The sequence below is a fragment of the Scylla paramamosain genome, chromosome 34 (genome assembly GCF_035594125.1).
Source record: "Scylla paramamosain isolate STU-SP2022 chromosome 34, ASM3559412v1, whole genome shotgun sequence".
In the NCBI taxonomy this organism is placed as follows: Eukaryota; Metazoa; Arthropoda; class Malacostraca; order Decapoda; family Portunidae; genus Scylla; species Scylla paramamosain.
The window spans coordinates 14810827-14835219 of record NC_087184.1 but is presented as its reverse complement, the minus strand read 5'-3'; the positions used below and the strand labels follow the sequence as shown (position 1 = coordinate 14835219).

The window sequence follows — 24393 nt, the reverse complement described above, 5'->3', positions numbered from 1 at the left end:
GTTTATTGCTGTGTCTTATTTAAATACCCTGCTCTCCAATGCAAGTTCTTTTGTCCTGACAAAAACTTTTGAGAGCCTGACCAGTCATCTCTGTGGCCTTTTAAGATAGTCTTTCTGAAAGAACATTCTTTTACAAACCCTTTCTTTAGTTTTGTCAAGATGTTACTAGTGAGAGTTTGAGACCTTCAAGTGGAAAAATTTCACAACGTGGCCAGACTTGCGGCCTTTGTAGAACCCTTATGAGAGGACGAGGCATGTGGAATCTTCAGTCTGTTAGTGCTGATACAGACTACTGAATGCGAGATGCAGGTAAGCTGTGGATATCAAAACAGATCTTCCTAAAGAAAAGTTTATTTTTAATACTCAACATAAAATAAACACAAGATCTTCCTTCTTTTATCGCCTTCCTTCACATCATTATCTCCCCCTCACATTCCATCAGACCGCCCCCCCATTAGTATATCTTACATCTTAATTTAAGGATATAATGGTCCTGGATGTTACATGGTAAACTAACCTAATAAAATACATGTACTTCTTTAAAAATTATCAACACACAATATCGTCTTTTCTCTTCTCAAAACAAATCATGAACTCTAGACACACCATTACTCCTGATCATTATCGAGTTTCTCTAAACCTAGCCTACATTTTATTAAAAGAAACCATAACTCACAGCAGCATGAAATCCAAAATATTGTCTAGCAGAAACCCAAACAAACTTTGGCCCAAGTTGCATTTGTACCAAAAATAGTAAGAGCAATAAAATACACCAGAAAACGATGCAGGAAAACAGTTGCCAAGAAGAAATAAAAAGACCAGGAAGATAACTGCCTGATGCTCGGCTCAATTAAAAAATAATTCATTGTTACACAGGAACATTTTGGACAGATGAAGACTGACTGCAGGAGCACTACTGGTCTCCTGACAGTCTCTCTCTCTCTCTCTCTCACACACACACACACACACACACACACACACACACACGTATACACAAGACACCATACACATGACGGAGAGAGGGAAAGTGGATAAAAAAGTATCACATGAGCAATAACTGTGCTACTGCAAATGGAAGAGCAAACCATGAAAGCTTCAACTGAGCAACTTAATTGTTAATCCACTAAAATTGGGAAAGACACAATAACAACCAAGACCTCATGCACAGTCACAGCTCAATCACAGCTTTGAGGAAGAAACAGCAGCTCGGGAAGAAGGGAGTGAGAGAAGACACAACAATGGACAGACACTCCAGGAATCTTCAGAAAGGGAGAAGATTAAGTTTCCCTTCTGTGATCAAGTTTACTGAGGAAGTGGAAGGGTATGCCCATGTAGAGCAAGTGGATGGAGGGATGAGGCAAGGGAGGGTGAACAGCAGTAGATGTTTTTCGATCTTATTCTTGTTCTTGGTTCTCACTACCTCCCTTGCCTCTCCTGCTTATCCTGTGCGTTGTCCCATTCACAGCTTAGTCTGAAAGGGGAAAAAAGGCTTGTTTGATGTGGCTGAAGGTCTTGTAATGCTTAACACACACAAATCTCTGAGGTATGTAAAGAATCTAATACCCTAAGAAAATAACACTTCAAATGAACTCTTTCTATATATGCATCGTCCTTCCCAGATGAGGATACATTCTCTCAATATCTCTGTCACTCACTCAATCACTCACTCTCTCTCACACACCTTTGTTTTGGGGGTTGGGGGGTATCTGGAAGTGCTCTTTCAGTGAGGCTATAAGTTCATGTGTGAGGGCAGGGTCACAAGAGGTCAACTGGTCAATGCTATAAGTCCATGTCCCCTCGCCACCACCACCCTGACTGGCCGCTGGGAACAGAACAGTCACACCGCCACAAGTGAGTAATGGGCCGAGTCGGGTGATGGGCTGTGGGCTCTGATTCTTTAGTGACTCATTGAAGTTTGGCAAAGGAGGATAGAGGTTAGTTTTCTTAAAGGTAAAGGTACACAAAAATGAAGGAAGAGAGGTACATTAAACTGTTATTCCTTAAAAAGTTCTACAGTATTTATGAGATGCTTATATTTATTACACGTATGGGTGACATGGTAAGGGAAATGTAAATAACACACACACGCACACCCACACACACAATTCTCCAAACAGGTGTAGGCAGAAAATAAACACAAATTCAAAGGGAAAATATGATCACCCAGTATCAAGAGACAGGATGTGAGCTCGAATGAATCCTGTGAAGACTACAACCTAGTAAACGCAGGCACTAGTCCCCCTTACCTTTGTCTGCCCCCTGGCCGTAGTAAAGGTCAGCGGCAGCCACCTCCCCCAGCACCAGCCCAGGCTCCTCTGCTAGGTTAGAATTCTCTGCATACTCCTTGGCCTGCCGGAGATGTTTGGTGGATTAGTTAGAAGAAAATGGACAGAAATACCTCTATGTTTGTATCGTTAAACACTTTGGTCACTCGCTCCAACAGAAATCTCTGTGAATTATTAAATACTTGACATTCTCATTGCACCTATTTTCAAAGGACACATATGATTAGTTATGTTCTCTATCCATCCATATACCAGGCCAGCAATCTCACACATGGAGGTCCAGACAAGGCACCACACTCACACCCACATCATTTAAACTTAGTCCCATCAGCCCCCAGTGGAAAGGGAGTCTCGTGCTAAAATATAACAATCCTCCATGAGCCCCGAGCCACTCACCTCCACGAAGGACTTAGCAAACATATCAATGGCCTCTTGTGAGTAGAATGTGGCCTTGAAGGTAGACGGTCCTTGTGGTTCTGGCCTGAGGTTGAGCACACTCCAGGTGGCACTCTGGCCCTCCTGGTGCATGGTTGTCTGGATGGCAATGATGTGCTCAGCAAGGACATCCCCGGAGTCACTGGTGACGGTGATGCGTGCCCCAAACACATCATCATCATACCTCATGGTCAGCTGCCCCACACCCATCAACTGTAGGAGAAGCAGGTGGTGTTGCTAAATGTTGACTGCAGTGAAGCCGTTACCTGTGCCTGGGGTATGACACCTGGCCCTTTCAGCAGGTATGCCTGAGTCACTTGAAACTAAAAGATCCTACCTAGTGCAGAATTTAAAGTGAAGTTGAAAACTGAGTACATCATCATTTATCATTAGGACAACAGGGATTGAGAAGTGTTTATTCTTTCCTCACACTCCCTGATGTGAGATACTGGGTGCAACATATGTTATTTGGAGGATAAGGATTGGGAAATACTGATTCTTTTCCCACCTTCCATGTCAATGAGAAATTTATATCCACACTAAACATATTTAATTTATAAGCTACTAGTGATTGTGATCTAATACATCCCCCAAGGAACATTTCCATGCCTACCTGTCACCCCAACACTCTTGCCCCTACCACTCACCCTCCAGTGGTCCTTCTCCTTCTTGGACAGTGAACAACGCTCAGTGAACATGACAGAGGTATCATCATCGTCGTCGTCATCATCGTCCTCATCTTCTTCTTCGTCTTCATCTTCAGTATCTGCCTCATCATCTTCCTCTTCCTCCTCTTCTACCTCTTCATCGCCCTCCTCGTCATCATCCTCATTCTCAGCGTCCTCCTCCTCGTCATGGTGCTGCTGTGTGGCGGTGGTGAGGGGCAGCACCACCACGGCGGAGGTGCTGGTGGAGGAGGAGTCAGCAGCTGCCTGGTTTCTCCTCAGCTGCTCCTGGCAATCCTCAAACTTGGTCTTAAACTCCTTGGCCAATTCCACGGTCTTGAACTTGACAGCAAGCTGCTCCTTGACTCCCTCCGGCTTCTCTGAGAAGTCTATGGCATACCAGCACCAGGCTGTCTCCGATGACTGCAGTGGGTGGAGCTCCAGCTGGGTGGTGAGGTAGTGGTTGCAGCACAGCTTGTGGACCTGAGGGGGACACCCGGCAAAATTGAGTAAAATGCTGCATCTACTTCTATGGTGGTATGTGTTTTTATATGAAGAAATTAAAGAAGAGCAACAAATCAATCCTCAAAATGGTGAAAGAGTCAGATGAACAGAGAAGATAAAGGACATAAAAGGACAACAATCAAATCAGAGACAGCACAGAAGTACAGAAAAGATGGAGAAACATGAGAGGAGAGCAGTCAAGTTAGAGAAGGGACACAGGAATAGAAAAGCACAAACATGAGAACACCAAAGCGATAAAGCAGCAAAACCACACCACACACCTGCTCCCTCCTCTGCAGCAGCCGGTATTTAGCAGTGACTGGGTCGTGCAGGATCTTGAAGTCCCCAATGCCCCTCTCCTTCCATTGCTTGGTGGGGCCGTCATAGCGGTACAGCTTGGCACGGTTGCAGAACACCACCTCCAGGTTCTCCTCTCCCGTCTTGACCTGCAGACGGCACAGCAGAAAGGCGTGAGGTCACTGACTGATGGCTAACTTGAGACATTTCCATCCAGCCAAGACAAGACGTCCCCACACACTAACTTATCAGTATTCCTCATATCTTAGCTTTGTTATGTAAATGTAGCATACTCTTAGGCTTTATCATTTAACTGTACACCACATAAAGATGAGGTCACACACACAGACACACACACACACACACACACACCAGCATTCTCTCCTCATTTGACAGTCTTCAGACATGAGTCACCTCATGAGTAGAGGAAGTCTGAACAGAATAACAGGACCAACACTTCCTTTCCTGGATTAAACTATGATGTCCTACAATGACATGACCTGACCTTATCATCCTTAAGACTGACACAATTTACACCAAAATGGAGACAATTGGAACTTCAATAAATATAACTCACTTTTACTAAAACCAAGCTACTTGTCTTGCACCTCAACCTGACATTCAGCCACACTCACCTCCACCAGGTCGGGCAATGGTACCACAGGCTCAAAGTGTGGATCGTGCGCCTCCCCACTCTCATCAAGATCCTCCTCCCCATCACTTCCTTTCTTTGGGGAGGCCTTGGCACCAAACACAGGCTGTCCATGGCTGGCCCACACTGCTGCTGCCTTGGGGTCCACTGTGAGACAACAAAGAAATAACTGATGAGAACTGCAATGATATGAGACAGTAAATTATTTTTTTATTTAAGAGCAGCACTGGCCTAGGGAAAAAATAAGGCTAACTGAGATGCCAGTCCCTAAAGAAAAAGGCAAATGGATTATCCAAAACTGGAGAATGAGTGTCTTGAAATCTCCCTCATGAAAGAAGGGGGGATATACAGAAGCAGGAAGGAGGTAATGGAGTTTACCAGTAAAAGGGATGAAAATATGATCATAATTACTTAAACAAGCTCAATTAAGCATACATGATAGCAAATGATGGGCCAAATTGATAGTAATGTAAGACAGGAAACATTGTAAAAAGTTGGTGTACTCATAAATCACACTATGTAAGGAAAAAGATGAACAAAAATGACAAACACAACTCTCAAACAAGCACAAAGCACTCACAGGATTTCTTGCTGAATGCGTCCCCAGCTGAATCAGCAAGATCTGCAAAGCTGATCTGCGACCCGCCCTCCTTAGGGGTGGAAAACAGGGTTCCTCCGCCACCAAAGAGTGGACTAGCGGTGGGTGTGGTGGAAGGTGCAGACTGAGTGGACTGGAGCATTGCACTGATGGTTCCCTTACCACCAAAAGGTCCAGTACCAGAGCCCTGACTGCTTGCTAGAGGGGAGGCAAAGATACTGGAGGGGGTGGAGGTGGCGTTGGCGGCGGCAGCACTAGCGGCGGCAGCGTTGGCTGCGGCGAGGGAGGCTGTGAAGAACCCTGGGGTGGGGGCACTGGTGGAGGTGCCGAAGAGCTTGTTGGAGGAGACTGACGCACTGAACATGCTGGCAGGAGGTGTGGAAGTGCTGGCAGAAAAGTTACTGAACAGACTTGGTGTGCTGGTGGTGGATGGAGTGGAGGAAGATGCACCACCAAATATTGTTGGAGTGGAGGAAGCAGTGGTGGTGGTGGTGGTAGTGGAGCCTCCAAACAGTAAACCTGGAGTGGAGGAGGCTGCTGGGCTTCCTCCAAATATACTAGCAGTGGTGCTTCCACCAAATATGCTTGGGGTGGTGGTGGTTGGGGGAGTGCCGCTGCCAAAGAAGCCTGGGCTGGAGAAGATGGAGGGTTTGGCCGTGAAGAATGAGGAGGCGGTGGTGGTGGTGGTGAATGTGGCACTGCCGCCAAATATACTTGGGGAGCCGAAGGTGGCAGAAGTGGTGGTCGGGGTGCTGCCAAACATAGGCTTCAGTGGGGAGCCACCAAACGCCGGTGTGGAGGCCGTTATCTTCACCTGCACAGAACAAACCCATTAATCAATTCAATGAAGCCAAAGTGAATAAATAAAAACAATAATCTTATAAATCCAGCTTTCTCACAAACCAGAACTAAATGAATTCATCATTTCAAGTCAAGCCAAAGTGAATAAATACAAACAATGATTTTTAATACACCCAACCTTCTCAAAAACAAGTGTAAAAACACAAAAACTTTCAAGAATCATCAGGAATATTTTTTGTCCACTAATGCAATGCTAAGACTACAACTTACATGATATAAACCTAACAGAATCTACACAATAATATAAACATGACAGTCTTACAAAGCATCACAAGCCCAAAAGAGTCTCCTCAAAGCCCCACAGCTAAATACAACTACCTCGTCTTCTCCTGCACTGTCATTCTCACAGCCCCGGCAGCCTGGGCACGGCGAGGCATCCTCATACATGAAGAAATTGTTGGGCAGGAGAAGCTTTCTGGCACGCTCTATCTGCTCAGGTGTGGCCTTCTTCTCATACACCACATGGATCTCATCTAGAAGTGACAAGGTATGTGTAAGTTGAGGAAATAAGTCAGTATCATCACTATCTATATACTGGGCCAGGAATCACCCCACACCAGGAGGCCCAGACAAAGCACCATGCACTCATACACACATCATTCACACTCTTAGCCTCACTGGTCCCTGGTGGAGAGGGATTGTCTTGTGGAACACCTTACTACACCCCACACAACCTAATTCTAATAAACCATGTACAAACATGTTTCAGTAAGCAGTACTCAACATTTCCTTGGAACTTTAATACTTTGCAGTGTTTAAAAAGGTACCAATCTGCATCTGATTGAAGCAAGTAGAAACACAAGGCAAAATTTATAAATGCTAGTATTCTGAAGTGCTTGCTATGCTGGATTCCTCAAACTGGAAACTCTTACCGCTAGTGTCTGGCTCAGAGGAGAACTTGTCGCCAAAACTGAAGGAACTCCTGGGAACACTGGAAGTGGTGGTGGCTCCTCCAAACACTGGCAAAATAAAAGACCATTAAAACTTTAATCAGATCACTCTAGATCTTTGAGAATACATGAAAACAAATATCAAAAGGTGACAATCTATAATAACAGTATTTATTTATCTAGTAAACTACAAAAGGGAGAACAGAATAGGAATGGAATAAGGCATGTGAGGTAACATATGAGAATGATATGATGGATATGAGATGCTGAGGAGAGGGAAAGATGCTCAGGAAAAAAACAAGGAACATCCACAAAGAACTTCATGTATGGAAAATCAAATATAGAGCAAAAAATGCAAACTCACATGAGAACTTTGATGTCATGGAGCCTGTTGGGATGCTGATGGGCAAGGAACCACGCAGTGAAAAGTTTGTGGAGACATTCACGTTGAACGCCGGGGGGCCGCCAAAGACTGAGGTGTTCCCAAAGGAGGAGGATGTGAAGGAGGAAGTGTTTGGGGTGCTCCTGAAGAATGAGGATGTGGTGGTGGTGGTGGTGGTGGTAGTGGGTGTACTGCCAAAGAGTGTTGCAGGGCTGCTGGCTGTGGAATCTGAAGCAAGCACACACCATACCAGTTAAAGAAAGGGAATGTCATGTATATAACTAAAGTACCAAGTCAGTCTCTCTCTCTCTCTCATTTTCACAACTATAAGGCTAAATCTTGAAATAAAAACACTATCAAAAGCAAAGTGATTGGTAATTTAAATATAAAGGAAACTAAAAATACCTCCCCTCTACTAAAGCTTTATCCAACAGTGAAACTTTGAAACACTGTGGGTAGAAAGTTATTGTGAGGAAGTTACCAGGAGGAAGAGGCTGGAGTTTATTGACACAGGTTGGTGCAGTGATCAAAGTAGTCTAGCCAAAACATATAGGGAAAAAGCAACCTTACACTAACCTCCAAAAAGGGACTTTGTAGCACTGGAGAAGAACCCAGCTGTGGGCATGGCTGGCTCTGTCTTTATGGTTGGTGTGGAGGAGTCTGCCTGTGCTATGACCGCCACATTGCTCTGGGGCGCCTTGGTGGGTGTTGGTGTGGCACTGGTCGAAGGAGTCTTCTCTATCTTCACTGGGGAGGTTGAGTCCAGTTTGGGAAGTTCTGTAGCAGTGCCTCCCAGCCTGACCTTGGCCTCCTGGATCGCCTCGAAGAACTCAGTAGCAATCTCTGGCGTCTTGAAGCGGATAGCGAAGGTCTCTGCCTTGGGTGTGTCGGCCTCGGAGTGGTCCATGGCGGCCCAGTAGAAGGTCTTGTCGTCCTTGTGCCGCATCTCCAAGTCCTTCATCAAATAGTGGTTGAGACAGAGCTTGTGCACCTGCTCCCGCCGCATCAGCAGTCGGATCTTGCCAGTCTGAGGGGCGACAGTGAGAGGAGATAAGTAAACAACAATGGTGAAGTTTATCTATATACCAGGCTGACAATCCCACACAGGGTAATGCAGTAGCTCAAACAAGGCAACACATACTCACATACACATCATTCACACTCTTGGCCCTGTCAGCCCCCCATGGAAAAGGACAGTCAATAAACACGAGGTACTAATGAGTGTTGTGTTCCTCACCATGCCATGACGGAGTATCTTGACGTCTCCAATGCCCCTCTCCTTCCACTCTCCCTGTGTGAGGCGGAATAGCTTGGCACGGTGACTGTACAGCACCTCCTCCTCCTCTTCCCCTGTCACTACCTCCACTTTGTCTGGCAGGGGCACCACCGGCTGGGGAAAGGAGATGCACAGTGAACGCTAACATGTGACATCAATGTTTGAGTGCATAAACACCTCAATTAATTTCCTCATAATACATTTCCATCTGTAAAGCAAAAAGTTAGTTATTATTGCTTTCTATAATGCAATTACAGAAGTCATGAGAGTGGTGACTACTTCATTTTACCATTTCAGATGTTAAAGCTGAGAAAAAATTGATATTTCAGACTGCTATTAAGTAAAAATGACTATCTTCTGTTATTAATAGAAAAGCCCTTGAAATAAAATTATCTATCAAAATACTGGATTAATGATGATTTTTCAACGACAAAGAATTGAACAAATCATCATGAAAAGATTACATCCAGAAAAACCACAAATCTCACACACCTCAAAGTAGAGATGATCCCCTTCGTCCTCCTCCACCACGCCCTCCTCAGATTCACACAGGCTGATGTCCCTGGAGCGTGGGGACTTGGCCTTCACACCTGCAAAGGAGAACTCATACTTCCCAGGGCTGCCAAATACAAAGCCCCCCTTGTTCTCCTTGGTGGGGGTGGTGCCAGACTGAGGGGTGGTGGCCTCCACGTGCTGGCTGGACGGGATGGCCACAGGCTGTGTTGGGGCGAAGGTGACCGTGGCACCGGTTGATGATGGTGGCTTCCAGGTGAAGGAGAATGGTTTGGTGGTGGCAGTGGTGGTTGAGCCAAAGGAGAATGCTGGTTGGGCAGGTTTGGCTGTGGTGGTAGTGTCCTTGGGAGTAACTGAAGTGTCTGTGGTGGTGTTGATGCCAAATGAGAAGGTGGCTGGCTTGACTATGTTGTCGGCAGCAGTGTTGAGGCCAAAGGTAAATGCTGGCTGGGCTGTGGAGCTTGCAGTGCTGGCTGGCTGGTTCTGTGGGACGCCAAAAGTGAATGTCTGACTGATCTCTGCACCAAACTTGAAGGTGCCAGGAGCCAAGGCGCCGGAGGATGTACTGGCAGCTGTTGGTGACGCACCCTTCGAGAAATCAACGGCTTGGTTTTCTGCATCCTTTGCCCCAGGAGCTGAGTTACCACAGGCCACACATACCTGAGACTTGGCCTCGTTCCTCAACAGACACTGATCACACTCCCATGACCCCTCTGGTGGCCTGAACATGCCTGCTAGGGAGGAGGTTGCCTTGGGCTGCTCCTTGGGCAAAGCTGCAGCCTTCTCTGACCCCGGTGTGGCTCTTGGGGTGCTGCAGGACACACAGGAGGCATCTGCAGCATTGTTACGCACAAAACACGCCTGGCACTCCCAGGATCCGGCAGCTGGAGCAAAGAGGGACGCCAGGGATGGGGCAGCAGCAGCAGTAGTGGTGGTAACAGGGGCAGGTTCAGCAGTCTCCTCAGCAGGGGCAGCTTCCACCATCTTCTGGGCCTTCTCAAATGCCTCCTTGAATGCCAATGCCTGAAACAAAAAATGTCATTGTATACAATGAACATTCAAACTTTTTATTTATATAGCAGGCTGGCCCAAAGCACCACACACACATTCACACTCTCAGCCCCATCAGCACCTGCTGGAAACAGATAATCTCATGGACCACCATACTATGTACAACTTCCTGACAGGTTATAAAATGCAGTATATAAATGGATGATATGACAAAATCCAACAAGATTTAAATGAATTCTGAGAAATATAGTTAACATTTAGAAGCAACTGACAAGACTTAAGGCCGCCACACCACTAATCATACACCACAGTCCCTTTGCCACACAACTCCCACATCCAATCCAGTTATCTCCTCCAATCACTCTTCTATCCACTCTACACACCTAATACAGCATTGGAAGGCATGGCAGCCCTACACACCAGCCACACCAAGGCACTCACCTGCTCCACACACCAACCACACCAATTACCTGCTCCATACACCAGCCACACACCAAGACTCACCTGCTCCACTGTCTTGAAGCGCGCAGCAAAACGTTCCTCTCGCATCTCCTCGTCGGCAAAGTCCGGTGTGGCCCAGATCCAGGCCCTATCGGATGAGGACATGGGTGCCAGCTTGAGGTCCGGCGTGATAAAGTGGTTGGCACACACCTTCAGCACCAACTCCCGCCTCATCAGTACACGAACCTGTGGAAAGGATTACAGTACTTTTACTGATCAATGTTTCTTTGTCTTTAAGTCACATTTATAGTGCTAGTAATATATCTTTTTCTTTCCTCTTTTCCTTCCTTTTTCCTAAAACAAATGGAAAAGCACCTGAGCAAAAAATATTTTGTCTCTATTGAAAACTGTAATAGAGAGCATTCCCAACCCATCCTCCACGAGCCACACACTCACCTTGCCATTTGTGTTGTTCTTCAGGATCTTGAGGTCTCCAAGCCCACGTTCCTTCCACTCTTTGGTGTCCTTGTCAAACCGGAACAGCTTGGACCTCTCACAGAAGAGCACCTCCTCTCCCTCCTCGCCTGAAATATTGGTGAAGAAAGAAGAATATGAAGATGTTAATTTATGCATCTAATTATACCCAACACCTGTCTCAAAGAAAGGGAAGGCTACAAACAGATGAAAGAAGAATACGGTGCTAATTTATCTATCTAGTTACACCTAACACCAATTTCAAAGACCAAGGAGGCCACAAAAGAAGAGTCACCATTCATATCTGTTTTTCCTTGTTGGAACATGTTAAAAATTAAACAAACATAAATATCATGTAAATAAAATCAAGAGTGAAAGAACTTTGGACTCCCCGAGTGCATTTTTATTCCTACAATGAGACGAGGCATGACATCTTGCTCCAATTACCAAAAACTACCTCCATACAATAATGGGCCCACCTGTCTTGATCTCCACCAGGTCAGGCATAGGCACCACAGGCTGGAAGTCCACCTGTGGCTCGTACTCTTCCACACGGTCATCACTGTCATCCTTCTGTGGGGACTTTGTCACTGCCATGCTTGGCTGCGGCTCAAACTGCAAAGATGAATACTTTGAGTTTCCTTTACAATATACAAATCAAGTAATCTCTTATTCTCTCTTCTTTTGGAAAATATGATTCACTAGTTGACCAACTTTGTTTTTCAATTGTCTTCATATTCTTCTCTTTAAAAAAAATTAAGTTGTAAGAAGGGAAAACATCAGAAACAGGAAACAAATTCTGCTTTTATCAAGGAAGGGTTAAAAATTAGACACAAATTAACTCTTGCATTGGGACAGTGACAAATGACATTCGTTAATACACCTCACTACCAAAGTGATCACACAGCACTGGTTCACTCCAACACTCACGGCCTTAGTGGTGAACATGGACGCAGCAGTAGTGGGAGTGGTGGTGGCGGTGGTGGAGGCCAGGCTGCCAAATGAAGGGGACATTCCTCCAAAGATACTGCCACTTCCCGCTGCAGAGGTTAGGTTAGTACACATCATAAAATGCCCAAGTGCAAAAATGGCAAGTAATTAGGTATGTTACAAATTATCACATGTTACAGAAAGGTTTATTAGTTTTGAATTATCTACAACTGAAAAAATAGGAGGTGATTTATAGGCTGTCCAACATTATAAGGTAAAATAAGGATGCCAAATTATGATGACAATGATAATGATGACTTCTGGGTCCATCAACAAGGCCATCTATCCTCTTAAACCCATTCAAACCTGAACTTCCTCCTCTCTCTTTCATTTTAACCTTCTAACAACCAAGTGACAATAAGGTATTCGCAAACGGCCCATACTCACCTGTGCTGTTTGAAGGAGTGGCAAAGGTGAACCCTGTCGATGGGGCGCTAGTAGTGCTGCTTGACCCAAACGAGAACCCAGCAAACACAAACTCCTTCTTCTCCTCCTTAGGTTCCTCAGGCTTCTTCTCCACCACAAGGGAAGGAGTGGTGGTGAAGGTGAAGCCACTGAGGGAGATCTTGCCCGATTCCTTGCTGGTGTTGGCAGCAGAGGAGGTGGGAGCAGCAGGGGTGGTGGTGGTGGTGGAGGAGGGTGTTGTAATGCTGACTGACTGGCTCGTGGTTGCAGTGTCATTCAGGGTAAACTTGAAGCCAACTGTGTCAAAGATGGTGGGGTGTTAGTTTGGTCTGGTGTATCAAGGGGTTAGTACAGCTGTCATAAATTTTAGTAATCTGTCACATTCATTTCCACTATGTTTGGTGCTTTTCCTCACCCTGAAGTTCTCTGATCAACTAATAAACTTTATAATACTCAACAACCATTTAATTCCAAGCATACAAATGATAAAAAATGGCACCACTACCTCTACTGACTTTCCTAGTTCATTTACTAGTTTCTATATACACATTCAGCTTTTACTTCAAGTTTTTATGTATGGAAGCATAATCAATCCTTAGAGAAATACAAATAATTTACTAAATCCAACTATATCCCAGGCAATACACACAGGGAGTGGAGGTGGTTGCTGCTGTGGGAGTGGCAGCAACAGTGGAAGCTGCAGTCTTGGGCAGGGCAGCAGCAGTGGTGGTGGCTGCTGTGGCAGGAGTGCCTGTGAACTTGAAGCCAAAAGATGCAGCAGGGCTGGCAATAGAGGCTGTCCCTTCAGCGGGTATGGAGGAGGGACTGAACTTGAAGGAGGCTAAAGGGAGAAAGGAAGAAAGACAAATTAGGGTCATACAATTCAATAAACCTCTTCTCTTTCACTCACAATCTAAAGGACAGAATTTGAATGAGGCTGTAAGGATAAAATAATAAAGACATTACTGGGGTCATATACAGTAAACTTTTCTTTCCTCTTCCATTCACAATGTATAAGGAATAAGCACCACTAAGAGTTTATGTATTAGCAAAACAACCTGCTGGTAAACAAGGTTCTTTTGGTTAAGAATTGTTTACTGTGAACCTCAGTGTTTTGAAAGGTAGATTTATTATTGCATAGGTCATTTCTTTTTGGTACCAGATGACAAGTTATTCAGCCAAAGAGTTATATGTAACTATTCTGTTCATTCATCTGTTTTCAGTCCTATAAGACCTCATCCCAAGTTTTCTTTGGTATGCCAATCATTCTTTTCTTTTTTCATGTAAAAAAAAAAAGGACAGTAGCCTGAGGCAACAAAAAGAAAGGAAAAAAACCTACCGAGGTCCCAGTCTTTGAAGAGCAAGCCAGAGGAATCACCCAAAATTGGAGGATAAGCATCTTGGAGCATAAGGAAAGTTCAAAATAGTTCACACAAGCATTATCCTTTCCTACACATGACCAAACACAATCCACCCAGACCACACTCCACTCACCAAATGGAGATGCGGCAGCATTGTTGGACTCTTCCTTGACGGGAGTGCTGGCGTTGGGGTTGGGGGAAGTGCAGGCCACACATTGGGCTGCCTCCTGCTTGTTGGTCAACAGGCACATGTCACACTTCCAGGAGCCCAGCGCTGGCTTGAACATCATGGCCAGGGAGGAGGCTGTGCCGCTGCCTGTGTTACTGACTGCTGACTGTGGCTGCTGTGTAGGAAGGGAGGTGTTACTGGTGCTGCTGCTGGGGTGCTTCACTTAACATGGCACTGTAAGATCTCATGGTGCCTAATTTAAATCAATAAGTCAATTAATTTATTCTGGCACTGTAAGATCTCATGGTGCCTAATTTAAATCTTTATATCAATCAATCACTCAGATTTATTTTATTTTCTCTAACATTCTTCATTTCCCCATCTATTTTCTCCCCTCCAAAAAAAAAAACATAAGAAAGGAAACAGGCTTCAAAACTTCTATTTTCTCTCCTGCATTCTTTATTTCCTCCACTGAAGACCCTTTTCCCAAATAAAAGGAAGGAAAAAACTAACAGTGAAACTAGTTTTCTCTTTCACTCATTTCCCCTAAATGTCTTTCCCCCTTCCAAAAATAAAAAGAAACGAGGAATGACTTAATTTTTTCACTACTCCAGAGAAGGTAGACCAGTACACTTTAACCAGCAAGGCTTCCTCTCAGTACTCACCTGTACTGTGCTGGGTGCCTCCTCCTTGGCCTTGGCGATTGCCTTGGCCTTCAGGAAAGCATCACGGAAGTTGTTGGCCACCTCAGGAGTCTTGAAGCGGCAGCAGAACTTCTCAGTCCGCAGCTCCTCATCGGCATAGTCCTGCAGGAGGGAGATGAAGAGTAATTACAAGGTACTACAATAAATCACTAGTTACAAAGTGGAACACAGGAACAGAATGCACAGATGGTAGAGGATGACTGAATAAAGGAAAAGAATGCAAACATATAGAAAGAGGATGATAGTATAAAAAGTAGGGTATAGTTCTTACCATTACGTACATAGAAAATACTAAAATGAACCTTCACTAGCAGGCTACAAGTGGAATAGAAGAACAGAATGCACAGATATGGAAGGAGGTTGATAGTATGAAAATTAGAGGATAGGAATATAAGAACAGAATCCACAGACATGGATGGAGGTTGATAGTATGAAAATTAAGAGGAAATGAGGAGAACGCACAGTGGATCTCATCAGTCAACGTACTTGTGCTGCCCATATCCACACTTTGTCATTGCCTTTCAACGGCTGCAGGTCAATGTTGGATGTGATGAGGTGGTTGGCACAGATCTTGTATGTCTGGAGGGGGGGGGAAGAGAAGGAAAGCCATTCATTAATCACTGGCATAAAATAAAGATAATAAATAAAATGATGAAGCAACATTCACTAGTCCAACACAAGAACTACTATAGATGCTCACTATATTAATTCTTTCCCTATGATAAAAACTTTGTGTATGCATGTTTATCTACGTATATATCAGACCAACAATCTCATGTTGGGTGACACTGGCAAAGCACCACACACACACATACACACACATACATCAGTCACACTCTTAACCCTATCAGCCCCAGTTGGAAATAGCGAGTCTCATGGACCACCGCACTACAACCAAGTATGCATATAAAAGGAATAAAATGCAAAACTTAACCTAACATGACTTGGCCTGACCCGACCTGACCTAGCATTAATGCAATGCCTCACCTGGTCCCTCCTCATGAGCACCCGAGCAGACTCCTGTCCCGGGTTGTGCAGGAGCTTCATGACACCTGTCCCTCGCTCCTTCCACTCCTTATCCACAAAACGGAACAGTCGGGCACGCTCCTCAAACAGAACCTGCCAGCCATGGTGACTCCAATTACTGAGTGTGTCTTGTTTGGTGGAGGTTGAGTGAGTAATGAGTGGTGCTTGTGACATGTGAGTTTGACTGGAGTTACGGAGTGTATCTTGTTTGGTGAAGCTGGAGTAATGAGTGCTGCTTGTGACATGAGAGTCTGACTGGAGTTACGGAGTGGGACTTGTTTGGTGGAGGTTGAATGAGTAGGAGTGCTGCTTGTGACATGCAAGTTTAAATTGAAAGTTAACATGGAAATAACATTAAAATCTTGATCAATAAATGAGTTATGATCCTTGATAACTGTTCTGAATCAAAATCAACAATACATTTTTAGTTTTTCTTCATTTGAGGCATTTTTCAACATTTTCAAGATACATCTTTCACAACACCTACATCAGAAAATACAACTCAACACAACACTGCACACCACGCCTCACCTGCTCATCCTCCTCCCCAGTGCGCACTTCCACCTTTTCTGGGAGGGGTACCAAGGGCTTGTAGTCTGGGCACGGGTCATGGTCGTCCTCCACGTAGCACTCATTGTCATCCTCTGACTCCCTCACCTTGGCTGGGGAAACCTTGGTCTCTGGGGCAGCTGCTGTAGCACTCCTGAAGCCTCCTGGGAAAGCTGGGGAGAGTGGACAGGGGACGTGAGTGAGTGAAGTGGGGGTGAGGGATGGCTAGGGAAGGAGCGGGGGAGGAGGGGAGTGACTGAACTGGAGTGACTGAACTGTCATCTCAAAAACTGTCATCAAACTATCAATCTGTCACTTCTAAATTGAAAAGTAAGAAAAGGAGGATGAGGAGGAGGAGGCTTGGAAGGTGTTAATTACTGTACCTCATCCATTGACACCATAACCAAGCATGATGCATGAGTCTCTGGGGAGTGAGAGAGTGAACACTGATACACACTAGTGCCTTGTATTCACTCCTCAAGATTTTAGAGATAAAATCGTGGGGTTTTGATTACAGAGCACTGTCCTATAAGTATTCAGTCTTCCAGCTCACCTCAACTCATGCAGTTTGCCATATTCAGGTCTAGATGAATGAAGTATGCAAATTTCCTCAAGTCTTATCCAAACACTACAAGGTTCTGGTGGTGAATCAGGTGGTGTGTTACAATATGGTGATGAGCTAGCCAGCTGAGGTACTACAAGGCAGGTTACTGAGTCACCAGGTCAATCTATCAGCATCTATCTTGACCCACATGAGCTAGTGTGCTGGTGAATGGTGTAGTACAGTGAGAAGAAACCATCCTGATTGATGATCCCACAAGAAACAGTCCTGTGTTTTCAGGTTAAGTAAGGAATGCCCCACTCTGAGATACATCTTTGGGGTTAGTTTTGGGCTTTGCTGTAGCCAGTGAACACTGTGTGAAAATAATAAAAAACTGGGTTTATAATACAAATAAAAAAAGGAATGCAATAAAGTAACGGTAATTTCAATGCTGTGAGAACCAAAATTTGAAAGGCGATCTGTAGTGAGACAATTTCCACAGCAGAGAAATTACCAGAAACAAATAAATTAATAATGCAGCAAGGAGGTTAGTCCTCAACACAAACACTGGAGCATCAGCAGCAACTCAAAACTAAAGCACTGGTGACTGCAGCCCACAGCTTTCAGTGCCTAGCATCACTCAGTCTGAATGCTTGGGTGGTCTGCAGTTTGGGGATGTTGACAAATGTTCTCAAATCAATGAAAAAGACAACACAATAAGGAAGGACTCAAGCAAAGTTCACATGAGTGCAAGACAAAGCAAAGGATAGTTTACGTGAATCAAATGAGACAATAGCAACTACTCATATATGCCTTGAAACCAAATACTTTAACAAAGCATCAAACTCCACTTGTAACAACTTAACCATTTCATTCACAACACAGGAGCATTCACACTTACTGCAAGTTACAACAGATCACACAGAAAACTCAGCACATGCCAAGATACAACAAAACCAAGCATGCATGTAGCAGGTCGTGGAGAGCAACATGGCATGAGCTAAACAGCACAGCTCTTGCAACAAAAATCACCATGCAGCAGCAACAGCAGTACTGGCATCAACAGCAGCAAGACACACATGCACACACAGGGGACTGATGTGTGCACCATCCAGACAGACAGCAAGCCAAACCAGGGTATCATGTGAAAACACTGGAGACGACCTACTGAGGGAGCTAGTGTCCTGGGAACCTGCCGTGGTAGAAGGAGCTACCAAACTGTTAGGAGCAGGTGACATGCCTTCCGTTGACAACTTCGATGACAGAGATCTGACATTTGACTGTCCGCGAACTGGGGACGAGTCTGGGGTGACCGCAGAGTAGAGTGGGGGAGGTACATTGGCCAGGAGACCAGCGGTGGTGGAGCAGGGGAGGGAATGGGACAGCAGCTCTCCTAATGTAATCATGGTGGATGTGATCGTGGATGTTGCAAGGAAAAAAAATGCACTTAGTTGCATGCAATATCTGTAGTAATGAGATCAATGTTCTGCCTGATGATTGATAAAGTGCTTATTTAAATGTCTCAGTGATCAGGTATTTCAAACACTGGTAGACTCATCCTCCTAAGACTTATTCCATCAAAGGACATATTCAGAAACAACAAGAACAATAAAGATATTAATGACTAGTTTGCCATTAAAACACTAAATGAAATAGTAGAAATTTGAAGAAGCTACTCAGCTAATGAACATAACAAAAGCAGAGTCCCTCCTCCAGATATTCTCAGCCCCATGATAAGATAAGAACCTCTCAATAAAGGACTAAAGAGTAACTTTGAGGTGCTTCCCCTGCACTGAAGTAAGCAATAGAATGAAGAAGGGAGTCAAGGCAGCCACTGAAGTTTGGGGAGAGGCGAGGCACAGTTAACTGGCTTCACTCAACATGCTCTCAAGTCTCCTGGCTTTGAACTATGGCTTAGCTGGCTCTTCTCTGTATTGTGATTAACTTTCTAGGCTGGTATTTGAGAGAGAGAGAGAGAGAGAGAGAGAGAGAGAGAGAGAGAGAGAGAGAGAGAGAGAGAGAGAGAGAGAGAGAGAGAGAGAGAGAGAGAGAGAGAGAGAGAGAGAGAGAGAGAGAGAGAGAGAGAGAGAGAGAGAGAGAAAGAGAAAGAGAGAAACAGGGTGTGCTGATCTAGCTTCAAAGGGAGGACAGGCCATCAGACAAGTGCTGAAACAATGACCAAAGAGAAGCAAGGGAGGTCATAACAATACAAGATCAAGTGAGTAGTAGTCTTGAAGAAAAAAAAAAAAAAAAAAAAAAAAAAAAAAAAAAACCAAAAGGACTCTCATGGTGGGTGGAACAAGTACTTACCTGGCATAGAAGACCTTGGTGGGGGTGTAAGGGCATTGGATGTAGGGGGCATAGCAATCTGGAAGGCATGAGGGGGAGCGGGAACATCACTGCACGTCTGCTGGGTCCTGTTGCTGCCTGCCATACTGCTAGAGACACTCCAGGACCCTACAGCATGACTGTGGGCCAGGGAGGTGGCTGAGGGTGATGGCACGGAGATGGTGGCCGGAGAACATGGTGTTGGGTTAGCGATGGAGCCTGTGGACGCCTGTGCTATGGTGGTGACGCCGGCCCCCTGATTGACTGACGATGCAATGCTGTAGGTCTGCTCAGGTACGGTGGAGGGTGGGAAGAATGGAGGGTTACCGAAGAGGCCTGGCGTAGGCATCAAAGGGCTGGGCTGGCTGTAGTAGCCCACATAGCCTCCGTACAACCCAGGCGGCACGACAGCTGTGAGGGGACAGGTAAATTGAGTTAGTACTTCTTGTTTTTTCATCAGTTACTAGTCAAGAAATCTGCATTACTATTACTACTATAGGAAGAACCAATTCACTATCTTGATAAGTTAAATAGACAATGGTTTGCATCCTTACTCTCCCTCATGGGGCCATACAACACTAAGCAAATTATCACAAACAGCGCCTATAAATACATCCCTAGATAACCCAAAACTGACCTGCTGGGATATCCACGGGCACCTCCTCAGCCTGCTTCACCTCAGCAGTCTCAGGGAGCTTGGGTGGAGTGGCCGTGGCAGCCCGCATGGTCCTCAAGTCGGCAATATCTGCAGCCAAGGACCGCAGCTGTGCCTGGTTCTCCTTGATGGTGGCATGCATCTGCCGCACCTCGCCCAGCACAGAGGTGTAGGCGTCCTGGGAGATGGCCCGGTTCTGCTCCAGCATTGACCGGTACAGAGAGGAGTTCTCACGGAAGCCATCTGCCATGGAGGTGCACAGGTCCCGCAGCGCGTCATTCTGTGCCTTGAGGGCGGTATTCTGCTCCTCCATGTTCCTCAGGGTGGTCTCCTGCACCTTCGACAGTGCCTGCACTTGGGCATGCAGGCGCTCTGGGCTGGGTCTTGCCTCCTGTGTACCAGGGATGTCATGGGTGAAATAGTAGCAATAACAATGAAGGCAAGTCATTACAAACTGTTTTTTCATACTCCTAGTAATTCTTTGACATGATGGATGAAACAGCAGCAACAACAATGAAGTCAAGTCATTACAAGTTGTTTTTGTACTCCTGGTAATTCTTTCAGACACCAATGTTAATGCTTCATCACAGGTTTCAGATGTGTGTTGAGCCATGACTCATAGAGTAATGATGACATTCACAAAATAAATATCAAATTTCCAAGTTAATCCAGATTCAAAAGAAGATATCTGCTTTTCATTGACTAAAATTTACAGCTAAAAAAGAACAAAGATAGGGAGGAAAATGGAATGGCAGCACTGACAAAAAAAAAAAAAAAAATAAATAAATAAAATAAAATAAATAATAAAAAATAAATAAAATAAATAAATAAATAAATAAATAAATAAATAAATAAATAAAATAAGAGAAACATATCATAATGCTAAACAAGACTCAAGAAACACAACATAGGCTTAGGGAGACATCTGCATTTCATAAACTTGAAACCCATAGGCTAAAAGGGGGACAAAGGAGCAAAGGAAAATGAAATGGCATACAATTCTTAACATTGACCAAAATGGAAATCAAGACAAGAAATTGGTCCACTCTGCACAAACTACATGGCTAATGAGATAAAAGAGACACGGGAGGGCTAAGAACAAGACACGGGCCCATATTAAAAAATGCTCTACTTTCTCACCAAGACTATTTGAAAATGCCACAGAGATGTTTAGCCAGGTTCTCAAGACTATTTCTCCTTTTAATACTGTAGAAATCTTGTTAATCAGTCACTATAATCATAAAAACACTCTTAAAAACCTGTATAGCTTCAATTAAATGGTGGAGATGTTGTGCAGGTGTTTCAGAGCAAGGTCCACACACTCACCTGTCTCATCGCCCTGGAGGAGGACTTGAGCGGGGAGGACGTGGAGGTGCTGAAGTGTCTGGCCATGGGGGTGGAGTGAAGAGCAAGGTGGGGGGAGGAGGTGGGGTCATGTCCATTGGTCAGGTCATGGGGGGAGTGGGAGGAGTCAGAGAGGGACTCAGTGTCGTCCTCTTGGTGGTGGTGGTGGCGGTGGTGGTGTACGCCCTGACCAGCGGAGGTAAGGAGGGACAGGCGGCGCTCTACGTCCTCCAGCTGCTGGCTCAGCTTGGCGTTGAGTGGATGGTATCGATCCACACCTGATGGGGAGATAGTGATACCTTTTACCTTCACCCAAGAGCCAATCAAGTGACACTGGTGACCATGGACTTGATGCTGGAGCTGCTTGGTGAAGCATGGGAGAAGGTGGACACAATGAGATTGGCTGATGATAGATCATGAGGGCATTCCAAGATTGTAGGAGACAGTGAGGTTTTTAAATAACCTTCACTGTTACAAGGATACAGACAGCGTCGTTAAGGTAATCAGGATAGAATTAGATAAAACACATTCAAATATCTATCTACTTATATACCAGGCCAGCAGTCCCACACAGGATGGCACCACACACTCATACACACATCATTCACACTCTTAGCCCCATCAGCCTCAAGTGGAAAGAGCATCTCATGAACCACCCCCATTAATTTAAAAAAAGATATATGAAATTAGTTCTCAAACAGAGTAACAGATGACTGGAATAGACTCAGTAATCAAGTCATTCTTGCCAACTTAACAGGGAGCTTTGAAAAGATAAATCTCTGAATATTAAAGACAGGTGGATACAGATGAGTAAATCCTACTTAAGCCTGCCATATACTGTATGGGTGTACTGGTCCCTTATAGCTTCCCTTGCATCCCTGGGCTCCTGAACACTCTCAGAAGACCCACCTGGCATGCGGAGTCTGTCCAGGGTGAGGTAGAGGGTGTCACGGGCCTGGGTGAGGAGGGAGGCCTGCTGGGCACGTGCCTCAGGTGTGGCTGACTCCACCCCACCCTCGCTCACCACTGCCTGTGCCTGCTCGTTGTACAGCTGAACCAGGAAGGATGGAGCAATGTTATAATCATTATTCCTTCCTCTCCTCATTCCATATCGAAGAATATTACATAAGACAAAATAGTGTTACAATTTCATAATTCCTTCCAAGTTAATGAAGATATAACTTAACACTAACAAAATAATGGAAAGGCAGCAAGATGTAAATAGGAACTTACAATACAATCACAATAATAAAGACAATAGCAATGTGGTAAGAAAACATGTATATAAAACCACAAAACATGAATTAATCTGTCCATAACCACCATGAATAACAAGCTACAAGAAGTAATAGAGGCAAGGAGTGTTTATAAAGTGAAAAAACCTGGACAAATATATAAACAGGACCATAAATGTATTAACTCAATCCCTGTATACCAGAATTAGACAAGCGAACAAGATAAATACAAGTGGTCCAACCCACCATAGCCCTCTGGAATGCTGCCTCTGGGCTCTTCAGTTCCCCAAGGGCCTGAATGGCATCCTGCTGCTTCCCTGCCTGCACCAGACGCATTGCCAGGAAGAACTTGCCCTCCTCCTCCACCTTACTGCGCTCCTCCTTAGAGAGATCCATGCTGGCGGAGTAATGGGAAAAGTGAGTGATGCTATGTTATGCCCAAAGCCACACAAGGAAGGGGATAGTGGAAGGCAAGAAAAAACTGGGAAACTGACAGGAAGAGAATAGAAATACAAAATCAAGCACACTTATAACCAATGTTTCACACACACACACACACACACACACACACACACACACACACACACACACACACACAAAGGAGAACATAAGGAAAAATAATACTAAAAATAAATGGAATAAAATAGTGTAAATAGTGTTGTGACCAGCTCTAGCCTCCCCCACAGCTGCCACTACACTCAGGTCAGCTTCTCTCTAGACAACCACCAGTGTAGCCTAGTGCGAGGCATAAACATGACAAATCCAGGCACCTGCTGGTTGCCAACAGCTATCAAGCATCCCAGGTTGCCACCCTATTTCACCCACCAATAGGGAAGGGAGTAATACAATCGTCCACCAAACTCACAAGCTGAGAAAGAACCACAAACCACGTGCCAGGAGGGGAACAGCCAACACAAAGGACACACAGGTATAAGGCTTATAATATTCTGTGAGCAACCTCCCACATAACAGGCCAATCCACACACAGACATTATATCCTCTTGCTTGTGAGCAAGCTATCTGTAGTCTCCTAGAGGACTAAAGACAACCACACACATGCAGTGTTATGAAATCCTCTGGCTTCAGCCCTCCCAGCAGTGAGCTTTGAATGCCAGTCGCACTTAACAGCACAAAACACAAATGACACAAGTACACAACAACAAACAGGCCCTGAGATGGTCAGAGAACTGCTCCCAGACTCCCAACAAGACAGAATAATTCAGGACGCTGTGATAGAGGTGGTAAGACCACATGGTCCCCACAGGTTACTTGACACACACCTGTCAACCTCCCACAAGGTACTTATCTTACCTAGCACAATAGGGGCAGACTACTGATACTATTCTAACTGTAAATATTACCTATATATGATACTACTCTAACTGTAATTAAAAACACAGGTGAGGAAAATAAGGATACACAAACAGCATATAAATGGAGCAATGCCTGACAGAAGGAGTTTAATGTAAATGATATAGAATCAAGTTTGGCAAAAGTGAGAGAAGACCTAAGAGGAACTAAAGGTGATGTAACAACATCTTAAAATAAGCAGTAAAATAAAAAGATTGGAGTGTGATTTTAATAGGCCAAGAATCACAGGTCAAGGGGCTCACACTCACCCTGGGGCCACAAACAGAGGGTTCCGTGGTGCCACACTCATGATGTTACGGGTGGTGCGCAGACACAGGAGGACCCGCTGCCAGTAATGCTCTGCCCGTTCCCTCAGAGCTTCCACTTCACTGCTGGCACTTCCATCCGACTCTGCCACACTCACCTGTCAAGCAGGAGGTGTGACTGAAAGT

At 44.9% G+C, this 24393-nt stretch overlaps 1 protein-coding gene across 7 annotated transcripts in view; it reads right to left on the bottom strand.

Annotated features, from left to right (window-relative positions):
• Positions 1 to 335: 335 nt before the first annotated feature.
• The window catches only part of LOC135090260 (E3 SUMO-protein ligase RanBP2-like), a 32975-nt gene continuing 8917 nt past the window's right edge, over positions 336 to 24393 (bottom strand). For 2 of the 7 annotated variants that reach the window (XM_063986861.1, XM_063986866.1), the window contains exons 10-41: positions 24211 to 24365; positions 22838 to 22988; positions 22266 to 22407; positions 21339 to 21634; positions 19995 to 20403; positions 19340 to 19768; positions 18198 to 18422; positions 16471 to 16661; positions 15901 to 16032; positions 15400 to 15492; positions 14875 to 15015; positions 14174 to 14384; positions 13329 to 13520; positions 12662 to 12976; positions 12215 to 12324; positions 11764 to 11899; positions 11267 to 11394; positions 10874 to 11056; positions 9338 to 10381; positions 8807 to 8959; positions 8146 to 8596; positions 7552 to 7797; positions 7170 to 7256; positions 6613 to 6770; positions 5419 to 6250; positions 4822 to 4985; positions 4171 to 4335; positions 3368 to 3868; positions 2682 to 2933; positions 2247 to 2349; positions 1682 to 1822; positions 336 to 1471 (exon numbers count right to left, since the gene is read on the bottom strand). In XM_063986861.1, the coding sequence (XP_063842931.1) occupies positions 1467 to 1471; positions 1682 to 1822; positions 2247 to 2349; positions 2682 to 2933; positions 3368 to 3868; positions 4171 to 4335; positions 4822 to 4985; positions 5419 to 6250; positions 6613 to 6770; positions 7170 to 7256; positions 7552 to 7797; positions 8146 to 8596; positions 8807 to 8959; positions 9338 to 10381; positions 10874 to 11056; positions 11267 to 11394; positions 11764 to 11899; positions 12215 to 12324; positions 12662 to 12976; positions 13329 to 13520; positions 14174 to 14384; positions 14875 to 15015; positions 15400 to 15492; positions 15901 to 16032; positions 16471 to 16661; positions 18198 to 18422; positions 19340 to 19768; positions 19995 to 20403; positions 21339 to 21634; positions 22266 to 22407; positions 22838 to 22988; positions 24211 to 24365 (7941 nt within the window). In that variant the 3' untranslated portion in view covers positions 336 to 1466. The remainder of the gene's footprint in view (positions 1472 to 1681; positions 1823 to 2246; positions 2350 to 2681; positions 2934 to 3367; positions 3869 to 4170; positions 4336 to 4821; positions 4986 to 5418; positions 6251 to 6612; positions 6771 to 7169; positions 7257 to 7551; positions 7798 to 8145; positions 8597 to 8806; positions 8960 to 9337; positions 10382 to 10873; positions 11057 to 11266; positions 11395 to 11763; positions 11900 to 12214; positions 12325 to 12661; positions 12977 to 13328; positions 13521 to 14173; positions 14385 to 14874; positions 15016 to 15399; positions 15493 to 15900; positions 16033 to 16470; positions 16662 to 18197; positions 18423 to 19339; positions 19769 to 19994; positions 20404 to 21338; positions 21635 to 22265; positions 22408 to 22837; positions 22989 to 24210; positions 24366 to 24393) is intronic. The other 5 variants (XM_063986863.1, XM_063986862.1, XM_063986864.1 and 2 more) reach the window with 5 other exon arrangements.